The 14993-nt window shown below is 39.2% G+C and overlaps 1 protein-coding gene across 9 annotated transcripts in view; it reads left to right on the top strand.

Annotated features, from left to right (window-relative positions):
• The window catches only part of ELAVL2 (ELAV like RNA binding protein 2), a 170428-nt gene that overhangs the window by 81976 nt on the left and 73459 nt on the right, over positions 1-14993 (top strand). For 5 of the 9 annotated variants that reach the window (XM_060411008.1, XM_060411010.1, XM_060411009.1 and 2 more), the window contains one exon: positions 10849-11092. In XM_060411008.1, coding sequence (XP_060266991.1) covers positions 10849-11092 — 244 coding nt within the window. Of the gene's footprint in view, positions 1-7989; positions 8081-10848; positions 11093-14993 lie in introns of all 9 variants that reach the window. The other 4 variants (XM_042243496.2, XM_042243495.2, XM_012127278.5 and 1 more) reach the window with 1 other exon arrangement.

Below are 14993 nucleotides of genomic sequence, written 5' to 3'. Positions count from 1 at the left end.
TTAGGTTCTACAGCCGAGTAATGGCGTAGAAATTAATAATGGCCACTGAGGTTGGAATGATTCATCACTAGATGGTAGTGTATTCTAGTCTGTAACCAAGATTAAACTAACCCCTGGCCTAACCTTCACTACTATGGAGGGTTATATATATATATTTATATATTTATATATATATGACCCTGTTGAAGAATATAGATTTTAAAGTTTAATTGCATATCACAGAAATGTAAGTTATTCTCATTATTTTCATCTATCATCTACTTTGTTTTACCTTTTGGGGTGAAAACTCTGAGCCTTAGGGGCTGTCGTAGGTTACAAATCAATTGCTGACGTACTGAGAGTTGCATCTTTTGAATTATTCTGGTTTTTATAAATTTTGCATTTGCTATTTAATGTTTCACTTGCAGAATTCTTTAGAGACTCCATAGATAAAGGAAATAACTCTTGATTTAATATTTTTAAACTCAGATTTTCAAATATTGGGTTTCTTTAAGGAGATCTCCTACTCCCAAAGTAAGACACTAACTTTATGTAGAAGCAAATCCTTTTCTTAATCATCAGGTATTCTTAGTGGCCAGAAAGAGGAATTGATTTGAATGTGAGTAGGCGATGGCACCCCACTCCAGTACTCTTGCCCGGAAAATCCCATGGATGGAGGAGCCTGGTGGGCTGCAGTCCATGGAGTCGCTAAGAGTCGGACGTGACCAAGCGACTTCACTTTCACTTTTCACTTTCATGCATTGGAGAAGGAAATGGCAACCCACTCCAGTGTTCTTACCTGGAGAATCCCAGGGACGGGGAGCCTGGTGGGCTGCGGTCTATGGGGTCGCACAGAGTCGGACACGACTGAAGCGACTTAGCAGTTAGAATCTAAAGCAGTTTTTTGATAATGGATTTAAATAGTTTGTTGTTGCTGTTCCGCCGCCTAGTCTCGTCCGACTGTTCGCGACTCCATGGACTGCAGCATGCCAGGCTTCCCTGTCCCTCACCGTCTCCTGGAGTTTGCTCAGACTCCTGTCCATTGAATCGGTGATGCCATCCCGCCATCTCATCGTCTTTTCACTGATGTAGTTGATGGCATGTTCCCTGCTGGGTTTGTCCACTTCTCCCCTGGCATCACCCTGATTGGAGCCACTGCCGTCTTCTTCTTGGTCACTGCAGTTGTTTCTTGGTTGGGCTTCTTGTTTCCAGAGTTGCTGAGCTCTCCCACACAGACATACCCAGTTTATTTTCACAGTAGCCACCTTTTCTGCTCAAAACCTTTTCTATGGTTCACTTTCTTGTGGCGGCCTTTGATGAAGTTGAGGATATACTGCCCCGAAGTATGTTACTTTGGCATGTTAAATATCTTAAGCTGAAGGAGTTTGAGAAAATTAGCAGAAATAGAAAGGTCATTCTAACCTCCTTCCTCTCCTTTCTTCTCTGAAATAGGTAGTAAAATTCCCATGTGGAAAGAACCCTCCCTGTACTGAGAGAAAGGAAGACATTCTTAACATCAGTACAGTGACTTGGGGCCTGGAAATCTGAACAAGCATACTTTGTTAAACTAACCCTTATCTTGCTACTTTGGGCTTTCCTGGTAGCTTAGCTGGTAAAGAACCTGCCTGCAATGTAGGAGACCCCAGTTCAGTTACTGGGTCAGGAAGTCCCCCTGGAGAAAGGGATAAGCTACCCACTCCAGTATTCTTGGTCTTCTCTGGTGGCTCAGCCAGTAAAGAGTCTGCTTACAGTGCGGAGACTTGGGTTTGATACCTGGATGGGGAAGATCCCCTGGAGGAGGGCATGGTAACCCACTCCAGTGTTCTTGCCTGGAGAATCTCCATGGACAGAGAGGGGCCTGGCGGGTCCCAGTCCGTGGGGTCGCAAAGAGTCAGACGCGACTGAGCGACTAAGCACAGCACGTCTTCCTAGTTTCATCCTTATCACTCACTACCCCCAACCCAAGCCGCCTTGTCTAGTCAATTCTTTACACATCTGTTGTTTCTTTTATCTAAGAGAGGTATATAAACTTCTTGCTCAGATTACTTCTCTCTTGTGAAGGCTCCCATGTACATGTATAAATAAATACAATAAAATTTGTACGCTCTTGTCCTATTAATTTGTCAGTCTAATTTGCAGACCCAGCCAGAACCCTAAAAGTATTGAAGGAAACTTCTTCCTCCTCTACACCTCAAAGGTCCTGTATGTCTGGCTTTCCACCTCTTAGACTCATCTCTCTCTAGCCTCCTTCTAGCTTCACCCTGGCTGATCTCTGCCTGATTTGTCTTCTAGATGTCCCCATGGGGATGCATTTATTTGCTTATAAATCTGTAACAAACTAACCATGAACTTAGTGCTTAAAACAACACGGATTTATTAGCTTGCAGTTCTGAAGGGCAGAATCCTGTGATGTGGGTCTCTGGGGCTATCATCAGGGTGTTGGCAGGGCTGCATTCCATCTGGAGATGCTGGGGAGAATCTTTCCCCTTGCCTTTTTCAGCTTCTGGAGGCTGCCCACATTGCTTGGTTGATGGCTCCCTTCCATCTTCAGTGGGTTGAGTGACTGTGGGTTGAGTCTTTTTCAGGTTGTATCACTCTGACACCAGCTCTCCAGCCTCCGTTTTCCATTCATGTGGACTCTTGTGATTACCCTGGGCCCAACTGATAATCCAGGATAATCTTCCCATCTCAGGGCCATCTGATGAGCAACCTTAATTCCATATGTATCTTAATTCCCTGTCATGTAACATAGTCACATATTTCAGAGTTGAGGATGTGGGCATCTAAGGTGAGCTGATATTCTGCCCACCACAGCGGTGCTTACGTCTCTTCTAAATCTTGCCTGAAGGCTCATCTCACTGAGACCTCCTGTTTAATACTGGAAACTGTCCATCCTTCATCTCCACACTCTCAGCCCTCTTACTCGGCTCTACATTTTCTTTTATTCCAGAGCACACTTATTTCCAGCTGATACACAGTTTTGTACATGTGTACACCTCCTATTGCAGATGTACACTCCAGGATCTTTCTTCAGTGGGAGTTGTGAACTAATGTTTGTTGAATGAATGGGTGAATGAACAGAGGGTGAACCTTAAGCAAATCTTTTTCACAGGATCTTTGCTTTCGTGTTGCCCAGCATGGAAGCCTGATACGGACCTAGAATGAAGGGAAGGACTTGGGACCAACCCCTAAATTCATACTTTTCTCTCTCACCTCAAAGCTTTTAATTCTGCCAGCTCTAGAACTACAAAACCTCAGAAATCAGAAAGACTGGCGTCAGAAGGACTCTGTAGGAGCCATAAAGGGCTAAGAGACAGAGAAATGTTCGCATTCGCTGCCAAAGAGCATTCTCCCTGTGAGGCCTGCAGCTGTCTGGGGCAGTGTCTCTGGCAGCTCTTGGACCCTTGTTGGCCCCAAGGCGAAAAATCTGAGCTCGACCAGGCTAAAGAATCCATGGAGCTGGAGGCAGCTAAAATGGTATGGGGGTGGGGCGGGGAGTTGACAGGGATTCCAGGATTGAAGATATACCATGAAGTTTAAAGCTGCAAACCTTTATTCCTTTAGGAACCACATAGCAAAGTGAAGGGGTTTAAAGAAAACAAAGGAATGGCTTATTCTTGTAGCCAACATGTCAGCACCATGATTTGAGTGCTTGGTTGACCCTTCTATTGTTTTAATTCAGCAAAGCCGAAATGTATCTCAAAAATGCCATTTTAGTGATTTGAATGGGAAAGATAAAACATTATGTAGGCGTAGTTTTTGCTAGACAGATGACCCACCTTGCTGCTTACCCAGCTCTCATTTGTGAACTCTCATTATTCACTTCGCTGATTATTTCGAGAGCTTTAGCTCCTTGCCTTGAGTTCCTCCAAGGAACATGCCTTTTGGCTATGGCTGCTGCCTTTTTTTGTAGTGGGTTCTGCTCTTAAACTTTTAGAGATACTGCTTCCTTTCTCCTTGTGTCTTGGCCTTTAGAGAGGTTTGATGTCCTCTGAGGAAAAGCTTTGTACTGTCCACTCCAGTACTCTTGCCTGGAAAATCCCATGGATGGAGGAGCCTGGTAGGCTGCAGTTCATGGGGTTGCTAGAGTCAGACACGACTGAGCAACTTCACTTTCACTTTTTACTTTCATGCATTGGAGAAGGAAATGGCAACCCACTCCAGTATTCTTGCCTGGAGAATCCCAGGGACGGGGGAGCCTGGTGGGCTACCATCTATGGGGTTGCACAGAGTCAGACACGACTGAAGCGACTTAGCAGCAGCAGCACACTGATGCTGCCCTGGTTCTGTGTTAGTCGAGAACCCTCTTCCTATAAACGAGTATCCAAGGTCACTCCATCCAAGCCGTACCTTTTGAGTATGAGATACTTGTCCTTGCCCTTAGCTATGATTCTTTTTAGAGATCTTACCTTTTATGTTTGCTTGTTATGTGTTCTAGTCTCTATCAGTTAAAAAACCCTTTGAGATCTGCTTAATCCTGATGTATTTGTTAAGTACTTTTGAGTTAAAATTTATTTTTTTTCATATCTACCTGTGCTTCTGCTGGTCTTTTTGAAGTTAGACCCAGGCTCCAGACGCCACAGCTTGGTGACGCTGTTGGCCAGGGACTCGGAGCACATTTGTACCATGTTTTTGGATTTGTCCTGGTTTCTGGCTTTTTTGTAGTGGTCAGGTAGCCATAGCAGGCTCTTGAAATGACAGTATACAACTGATCACTCAAAAGATAGTTTCCTTTGTTGTGCCATTTAACAAGAATTTAGATTTTAATGGGTGAGGATGGCTAATGCAGTATGCCAAAAAAATGAAAATATGCTTTATCTGTGGTTTGAAATACCTGAAGTGAGACAGAAAAACAAGCTACCAAGTTGGCATGTTATTTAGAGAGGTGATTGCCCTTTCATGCTTGAGTTCTGCTTCTTTTTCCCTAAAGGAACTGCTCCTGATCTTAAGTATATTTTTGATTGCTTAGTATATACAAATCCTAGAGCTGGATATGGAATAGGTGTGACTTGGGGGCCTTCCTGGCAGATAGAACTGTACAGGCAAAGCCAGAAGAATGTATGGTCTTCAGTGGACCGTGGCTGCATGGAGGACAAGCAGCAGTTCATATTTTTAGATGCTTGACCAAGTAGCCTGGTGAAAGCAGTTGTCAAGGATCTCAGATGTCTGTAGACTCTTAATATTAGCAGTTTGCACTTTATTTGTTAGGCAGCGGAGAACTATTGAGAGTTTAGGAAAGTCTGTTGGAAATAGTGTAACGTGTGAATGAGGACGATGAAGGAAGTTTTGGGAGGCTGTAATTTGGTGGTCCAGGTGAGAGATGAGGGCCCAGATCAGGATGGTACATGTCTCAGTGGACTGGCTGGTGCAGATAGATAGTCCTCATGAGAATTATTCAGTAGCCTTTTCTGTGACTTTAAACCACACAGATCTGATCCCTGAATCAAGTGGGTTCTAGGTCTTGGAAACCTTTTTTCCCCTAGCAGACGGTGTACTTAATGAGAATTCTCAGACTGTCTTGATTAGCCGTCTGTCTTGTTTGGTGGCTGTCTGAAGGAGGTTTGAAAATAGGAAAGAAGCTAACTAGTTTTCAGAAATTTTTTATTAGGAAGTTTGGAAAATAGGGACTTTGCTTTTTTTCTTCATATGACCAGGAAACTGTTAGTTCTAGCTGTGAGCAGTCAAACAGTGGGTTTCCCCAAATCCATTATTGTAAGAAACTTAGGATATTAGAGTGTACAGAGGGCCATTTAGGTAAAAGCCAGGGTGGGGGGCAGGAATTCGATTTAAAAAGTATTTTTGGAAATTTGGAAGTAAACTATTATGAATGAAAACATAAAGGCCACTTCTTCCCCTGCCCTCTACCCCACCACCCTTTAAAATCCATGTTCCCACCAAGTTGACACCTCATCATCATTATCTCTCAGAACCAGGGAAAGTTTAGAGTAGTCTAGATCGATCTATGCTCATGTCTTTTCATAAATGATTTCATGAAGAATGACAGGAGAAAAAGTAGTCTTAGTTGGCACAATTGATGTCTAAAGTAAGAGGGGAACATACATTGAAACACTTTCTTTAAGCTTTAAAATTAATGGTTCTATGTTGCTGGAATATGGCCTTTTATTTTGCTTCCAAAGAGTTTCAGAGCCAGTACAATCTATAAATAGTGCACAGCCTGGTTGTCTGTGGTAGACTGAGTAGAGCAGAATTGCCTGTCCTTAAGTGAAGGGGAAGTAGCTTTACATTTTTAGTAACTGAATTGTTGGCCAGCATAAAGGTAAGGGCCATGTGAGCAACTTATTTATAACTTCCCATAAAGGTATGTGTCTGCCTCAAGCAGAGAAACTGTCTGGGGTGCTTGAAATGTAAAAGTGCAGTAGAATCATTTTCCATACACAGCTTTCCTAGCTAGTTGGTGCAATAAAGTGATTGTTCGCCTCCCTGGGGCTTTCAGAAAGAGGGGTGTCAATAGATTAGCTCATTAGCGTCCACTTCCTGTGGAATGGAAGGGATGAGGCCATTACATTTGAATCTGGTTTTCTGTAGTGATGAATGTTTAGATATTAACTCCTCAGGGAGGATGGTACATTTAAGCTTGATTTAACCTGTTGGGTGTGGTCCTACTAAATGGTCTGCCCCTGTAGTCTAACCACAATTAGATTCTTATCAAAATATCGATACTTCACGGCTGTGAAAGCATCTTATTTTTTCACAGGTTCAGTTCAACTATAAGTAGTGCTTTTTCTTTTTGTAAAATAAAAAACATACAATCAGACCCTTGGAACAGTGGGAGAAGGGAAGAAGAGTAAAATTATGGCATCCCGTAAAGAGTATGCTAAACCTTTTAGGTAGATGCCAGAAAATGGAATCCATCGTCACATGTTATAAATTTCATCACGTATGCGTCAAGGGTAAATCATGTGCAGCCAGGTTTAACTCTTACGGATGAAATTTGTATAATCATAAATATGCAAGTAAGACCTTTTCAGCCCTCCTTTGTTGCTTATTTATTTTCATAGACTGAGTTTTTCTGAATATTACGTTGACCATTAAAGTAGCTGCATATATGGCTAAAATGTAAACTTTGGTTTCTTTGCCAATTTTGCGACTCTGTTTAGTATTGGAGCAAGTTGTAGTAAGTGGTAAATGGCCCATTCACCATATTGGAGTCCTCATAGCAGCACTCATTTCAATTGTGCTGGCTTTATAATTTACATATTAAAAAATGTTCACTTGATTTCCTTCAGGGACAAAGTTGACATCCTATATAAACATTACTCCAAACAATCCTGTTTATTGGTCCAATTATTTCAATTGAAAGATGCTAGTTTACTGCATCTTAGTATATGTGAAGGGAACTTCCCTGGTGGCTCAGATGGTAAAGCATGAACAATTCTCAGCAAAACTGTTAGAGATCCTTTGACTGTAGTGGCAGAATAACCTCACAGGGTTTCAATTCACTTTTAATTTTAAGCTCCAGGATTAAGGATCATTTATAGTATAATGTAACAATGTGGGCAAATGTAGCTTTTCTTAATGCCCTTCTGATATTTGGGGGAAAGAATGTTTTTATGCAAGTCATTCAGTAATGAATTACATGACTGCTTTTTCTCACTATAGATATAATTTCATTCACATTTCCTCCCTTCTCCCACATCCTTAAGAGATAGGACAGCATGCAGTGTTTTGCTTCATTTTATTATGAAAAAAAAAAAAAAAAATTTTTTTTTAAGATGTGGTTTAAGGTAGTTCTTTAGGATAGATGCCAAGGTAACTAGTTAATACTGTTTTAAAATCAGGCTCTTAATTAAAAATGCTTAATTTGTGCAAGAAAACTACATGTTAAAATGAATTTGGAAAGATTAGATTGGAATTGCCTCAAATTCAATTAAGCCACACTGCATGGACGTGCTGGGAATATCAATACAATCACTGTAAATTTTGTACAAACTGATTTGTTGCATTATCTTGCTCATCTAACATACGGTACTTTTTGTGTCCATATTGCAGACGGCAACTCCAAACTAACATGGCAGTCAGACTGTGTGATGTGGCTTCTCTGCTTAGAAGTGGTTCGTGGGCAGCAGAGCCTTGGACCGGGGTCTGTGGGATTTTTCTTAAATTCTGTAGGCTACTTTTTTTTAGCATGTTGCAGGAGTGCTGAGGCCATACCAAACACTTGAACTTTTCATTTGGCATACTAATTATTCTTACATTTAACCTATTGTGGTATGGCCATCATTAGGATGTAAAGCACATTGCAATTTTAGTGGTATATGTAGTATCAGAACCTGCTTTTGTATGTAACTTATTATCTTAATTAGGATTTAGTGCAGCTTCAAAAGAGTGACAAGCTTTTTTTAAAAACAAAAAACAAAAGTTTTGGTATGGTCTGAATACTAAGTTACCATAATTTTTTCATTCTGTTTACTATGTATTTTTTTGGTTACTAAATTTTGAAGTTATTTACAATTCCTGATGCTTAAAAAAATGTCAAAATTGTAAATCTGGCTGAAAATTATTTGCCCAGTAACTGTTGAAAGAGTTTGCATTCTGTGAACAGTTGTGTTGAGCCTATCAATGGAATATGCATTATTTGTAAAATATAGCACATTAGTATCATTTTATTCTGAGCAGATGGTCCTATAGCTGAGAGATGCTGTAATTTTCAGCGCACACAGCCTACTGCAGCTGTTCACTTGAATGTTGGCTTAGGAGCTCATTCTTGCCACCTGAACATGGAGATAAATGTGCAATTAAGTGAGGAGTGTTTGTTGTCCCCGCTAAATCCTGCTAATTTCAGTCAACGAACACTTTATATTTCAAATGCCATCCCAGTGAGCTTTAGTCCGAATCTTGTATTTGGTTAGTCTCCACATATACCCTAAGTTTTTGATTAGTGATTTGTTTTAATTGGCCTTGACCACTCTCATCTTGCAGATCATTGTTTTCCCGAGTGCTGGACAAAGGTTAATCTCACATACATTTTCCTGTGGAAAGAGTGACCCTGGGCTAATATTCTATAAACTGGAACCGTTATGCTTTATTAGCAAATCTGAAACCTCCTTTCACAGTTTCAGATAAATTGGTTAATTATAATAAAATGCATATCTTGAATTGCTTCTTTTTTTTTTTTTTCAGTACAGATTTCCAAAGGTTTCTTTATTTCTCTTAACCTCCCTATTCTCTGAAAATACATACTTGAGAGAGGTAGTTTGTAGCTTGCAGAGTAAAGAACCCATTTCTTTTGAAAAGGAAATGAAGTTTTGGAAGGGGTTATAGTTGGTTTGACATTTCATAGATAGGCTGGATTTTTGTCTCCTGTTTTTTTACCCTGACAGCACGGCTCTTGTCCAGTCTGACCAGTCTCAATCTGTTCAGTTGACCGGTCTCAATCTACCCTGTGCTGCCTTCTTTTATAAACATCTCTTGGCAGTAGAGGTCTTCGTGTTTGCTTATCCATGGTTGTGCCCTTTTATTTTTCTTAGGCAATATGCTTTTTAAAAGACATTTTTCCCCCCTTTTCTTGTAGCAGCCTTTGCCTCTACTTTGTTTTTTTTTTTTTTAATTTTTAAATTTTACCTCAAATTCTTTGCCTTTTATATGTTAAACCTTCCCTAAAACTAGCATCCTATCAATTCAGGATTGTCAGTTTTATAGTTATTTGTGGAACTGAAAGATGGATGGAATATGAAGGATGATCCTTTCAGTGATGCTTGAATTTTGGGTTCTAAAGTAGATTGTTTTTGGAAGACGGTTTTAGAGAATTTGGGGCTGTGGTTTGTAACTCTTGCTCAAAGAGCACAGAATTGGTTTCTAGGAAACTAGATCTAAATTTGCTTAGTAAGTGATTTTTAAAGTAGCCTGAACAGTTTGAGGCCATTTTCCCCAACTCTGCTGTTTATTCTGTGTTTGGAGTTTATAGATACCTTATCACTTGTGTTTCCAACAGGCTTAGGTGCTCAAATGACAATTCCTTGGGCTGGTCTGTTTGCAAAAATTGACGTATTTGCATTGTTGTTTTGGCGAACTGCATAGGTTTTTTTGTTTTTGTTTTTCCTTTAAAGTCAGAGTCAAGGCAAAATATCACTTGGAATTGTTTGGGGGATTTTATTTTGATGCTGTAGATCAGCTGCCTTGTTGGTGATCTTTAGCTGCCAAGGTTGACAAGAATGGCTTGTTAGAGTCACAAGGTACATTAAGTACTCAGTTTATTCCCCAAGTTATCTTTCAAACCCTAGCATAAGACATTTGCTATTTTCTTGTTTCTTACCAATGATAGAGGTATGAGATATTGTCAATTAAAAACGTTTTCAATATGTAACCAAAACAGTACATGTTGACAAATTTATAATTGTTCAAAGTATTCTTGCTCCTTGATTTTAATTAATGGATGTCTGTCAGTTTCAGAATAAACTCCTAGGCTAACTAAATATCTCTGCAAAGTTAGGGTCCTTTTTTATTTTTTTTAACTTTGTTTCTGGTAGCATGTTAAACACTTTTATTTTCTGGTATTTTTAGTCAGAATTTAATTCTGTGCCCTTTGTTACTAAATTTCCTCAACTCTGTGGACACAGCAGGTGAGTAAGGATTGCGAATAGACCCAGAATGGGGTTCTAGAGAATGTTAAAGGTGTAAATTGTGCTTTCGTGCATGTGTGGAATATGTATGTGAAAAGTACAGCTGTGATCTTAAATTGAATAGCTTAATGTGAAGTAAAAGTTAGCATAGGTGTTGTACTTTTTGAAGCTTTGTTGTAATTTCAGCAGGACGACTTGTGTTTAGTGACAAGTGTTTAAATTTTTGGATGGATTCTCTAATAGTTTGTGAACTATGAATTCTGACATTTCTTGTTTTCTCTGTTTTTAGCAGGTAATTGCTGCCATGGAAACACAACTGTCTAATGGGCCAACTTGCAATAACACAGCCAACGGTCCAACCACCATAAACAACAACTGCTCGTCACCAGTTGACTCTGGGAACACAGAGGACAGCAAGACCAACTTAATAGTCAACTATCTCCCTCAGAACATGACACAGGAGGAACTGAAGAGTCTATTTGGGAGCATCGGTGAGATAGAATCCTGTAAGCTTGTAAGAGACAAAATAACAGGTATGCAGTTTTAGATAAGGTTCCTCACATGTAAATGATTATGTTTCAAGGTGTGAGAAAATAAGTTTACTGCCTGTAAATCATTCACTGCTAGAATTGTACACATCTAGATTTTATCTGTCTGTTCTCTGGCTCCATTAGCAGTATGAAACTTTAAGTTTTAGATAGATTTAAGTTTTCTTTTCAAAGCATAAAATATTTTTTATGAGCAGTATATATTTAACTAGACTTTTATATAACCTGAACTGTACAATAACATTTTTGAAAATGTTTCAAAGTTGTAGCTGTATCTGGAGCAGCAAGCATCATGTTAACCTTTAGTTTTGAGCTTGCATGGTTTAACATTTCAACAATGAAATACGGGGAGAATTGTGTTTAGCAGAGGGAAATGACCTTAAAATGTCCTTTTCTTTAACTCTCTGTAGTTCTGCTTATATATGACCAAGTAAATGGTAATACTGACATTGTCAGTGTACAAATATTTGTACAGACAATTTGAGTATGGCAAGATCTTAGCTCCTGTCTGTTAGCAAGGAAAGGGAAAAGTGGTATATGAGTGCTCCTCTTAAAAGATAAGAATGAAAGGATGAGTAATTTGGCTTTTAATAACGACACGTTTTGAAAATTAGGTAGTGGAAAATCTCTTTAGTATTTCGGAGGGTTTGACTATACTTTTAGAATAAAGCAAAACCCAAGTAAGTGTTCTTGGCCGTAGACAGGTTGATAGAGGAGTTGTTTGCAGACACTGAAAGTGGATGACGTGTAGACAGACTCTGTAGCTTTTTCATGTTGAATATTGGTGAGGGTGCATATCAAATGGTTTATCACCAGAATATTAAACTAAATGTTTGAAAGAAGTAAGCAGTTTGAGAAGTTGGACCAAGAATTTGAACTTTGATCATGTGACCTTGGACATGTCAGCTGTTGGCCTCAGCTTCAGGTTTCCTTGGTAAAATGAACTAGAAGGCAGAGGAAGGGGGTCCCTAGCTAATTTCTGGAGTCAACTGTGACTTTTTATGGAATGATACCTTTAGCTGTTCTTTTATCAAGAGAGAAGGGCTTATTGTCTCCAAAGTGACTTAGAGCTGTTAACCTAGGCTTGGCCTCCTGGTTGTATTTACTTGAGATGCAGATTGAGGTTCACAAAAATAATTTATTCATTAAAATCAAGTAAAAACCAAGTAAGACTTATTTATCATCGATCCATAAGTATATTTTAACTATGTTACTTAGATGTTCACTGTTATAATCAGGAAGGTTTGTTTTTTGTTTTTGAATATTGATAATCAAATGGATAATATTTTTCCATCTCCCCCCAATCAGTGTGAACAGTATACATAAAATCTATTTAAGAAAAAAAAGTAATTGAAAAGTTGGGAAAGATAGAGAACAAAGACTTTATTAACATGTGTCTGTCCTGATACTGAATTTTATGTTTTTAGCAAAACAACATCTTTTTATGTGTGCATTTTATAGCCTCTTTGACATAAGTGTGATAAATGGCATTAAGGTTTTGATATAAATGATGAGATTTCTGGTTTGATTGCTTAGTTATCTTACTTAAAAAATGATGCTTGAATTAGTTGTAAAGGTCATGTGTTTTGTTATGATAGATGAAAGCAGTAAATAAATCATACATCTGGTCATTTAGTCATGCACTGAATTAGGCATTTTCCCACAGGAAACATCTCACAGATTTTCATCTCTTACCTCTGGTCAGTCTTGAATTATCTTACTCTGTTAACCTTTTGCTAGAGCTGTTATGTGGGATAAATGTGATTTCTTTGTCTTCATGCCCCTGGCTCCTCTGGCTCTATGTGGAGGATGGTGGTAATAGAACCACAGTGCATGGGTAGTATGAAGTAGTACATGGTTAGATACTTAGGGGCTGCCAAAGCTTGTTAATATTTGTTGTTCATTTCTTTCACTCCCTCACCCCTTGATCTTTTCATGGAGAGCTGGATAATGAAGGTTTCCATCCTAGTAAAATTTCTGTGTAAAGTCTCTATAAGCAAACCGAGTACCCAAGAATGAATAGTAAGCACCAAACATTGAAAGTTGTTTTTGTTAAGCTTAGTTCCATGAGATTTAGTCATAAACACTCCTCAAAACAAGCGTTCCACTAACAGACAAGTTTGAGAAAAACTGCACTCCATAGTTGACTACTTAAGAACCATACTGTAGATCATTAACATATTAAAATTATGTTAAAATCCTGCAGTAAAGAAACCAGCTTGATTTACAGTTCCACCCCTCTTATTTAATCATAGAACTCTGGGGAGGGGGTGCTATCTCCACGACCCTAGAATTCCATTAAATGTGTTACTTTGGAAGTCATTTGCTAACTAGTTATCAGACCATCTGTAATTCTGCCATAAAACCTGTTCACATCAATAAAATATGAACATGTTTCATGAAATGAACATCCATGATAATGAACTATAAATTAATAAGTTGAGTAGACACATTAGAATACTAAGGACCTCTTCTATTAACCCTGTTTTGATTTGGACCGCTAACATCTTATTCTTGGTATAGGTTAAATCAGCGTTCAGAAGGTTCTGACTCCTTTAGCTTCAAACATAGTTACTTTAGATTTTTTTGTTGTTGTATTACTCTGAGTTTCTTAGTTAATACGTGTATTGAACAAAATACTCTAGTACATAGATTTCTGAAACTGGGTTTAGAATTGTTACACTTGGCAAAGTGGGCATATCTTCTGAAGAAGCTACTATTAACATCTCTCTGAAAAGCTTTTGAAAGAATCTGTAGGGATTTGAACCCCACTCTGGTATTTAGCGTTAGTCATCTTGAGCAGTTTTTCCGTATATGCTTTTACAGTCGGGGCAGAGTTTTTCAGTCACTCTGATTATCTGACTTACTCTATTTCCTGGGGGAGCTGGTGGGTCAGCTGCTGCTATCTGATTTTGTAGGAGCATTTAATTGATTGGGTTCTAAGAAAACTAGAATCACTGTGCGAAGAAAATTTAAATCCTCCTCCCTCCACTTTTCACTTGTGTTAAGTCTTTATTTAACTAATGCTAAAATTAGGAGTGAAACTAAGCCATGCCCATGGGGCCACCTGGGATGGGCGGGTCATGGTGGAGAGGTCTGACAGAATGTGGTCCACTGGAGAAGGGAATGGCAAACCACTTTGGTATTCTTGCCTTGAGAACACCATGAACAGTATGAAAAGGCAAAATAATAGGATACTGAAAGAGGAACTCCCCAGGTCTGTAGGTGCCCAATATGCTACTGGAGATCAGCGGAGAAATAACTCCAGAAAGAATGAAGGGATGGAGCCAAAGCAAAAACAATACCCAGTTGTGGATGTGACTGGTGATAGAAGCAAGGTCCGATGCTGTAAAGAGCAATATTTCATAGGAACCTGGAATGTCAGGTCCATGAATCAAGGCAAATTGGAAGTGGTCAAACAGGAGATGGCAAGAGTGAATGTCAACATTGTAGGAATCAGTGAACTAAAATGGACTGGAATGCGTGAATTTAACTCAGATGACCATTATATCTACTACTGTGGGCAGGAATCCCTTAGAAGAAATGGAGTAGCCATCATGGTCAACAAAAGAGTCCGAAACGCAGTAGTTGGATGCAGTCTCAAAAATGACAGAATGATCTCTGTTCATTTCCGAGGCAAACCATTCAATATCACAGTAATCCAAGTCTATGCCCCAACTAGTAATGCTGAAGAAGCTGAAGTTGAATGGTTCTATGAAGACCTACAAGACCTTTTAGAACTAACACCCAAAAAAGATGTCCTTTTCATTATAGGGGACTGGAATGCAAAAGTAAGAAGTCAAGAAACACCTGGAGTAACAGGCAAATTTGGCCTTGGAATGTGGAATGAAGCAGGGCAAAGACTAATAGAGTTTTGCCAAGAAAA

The sequence above is a fragment of the Ovis aries genome, chromosome 2 (genome assembly GCF_016772045.2).
Source record: "Ovis aries strain OAR_USU_Benz2616 breed Rambouillet chromosome 2, ARS-UI_Ramb_v3.0, whole genome shotgun sequence".
NCBI lineage: Eukaryota > Metazoa > Chordata > Mammalia > Artiodactyla > Bovidae > Ovis > Ovis aries.
Note: the sequence above shows the minus strand (reverse complement) of the source record. Positions and strands in the feature narration are given on the sequence as shown.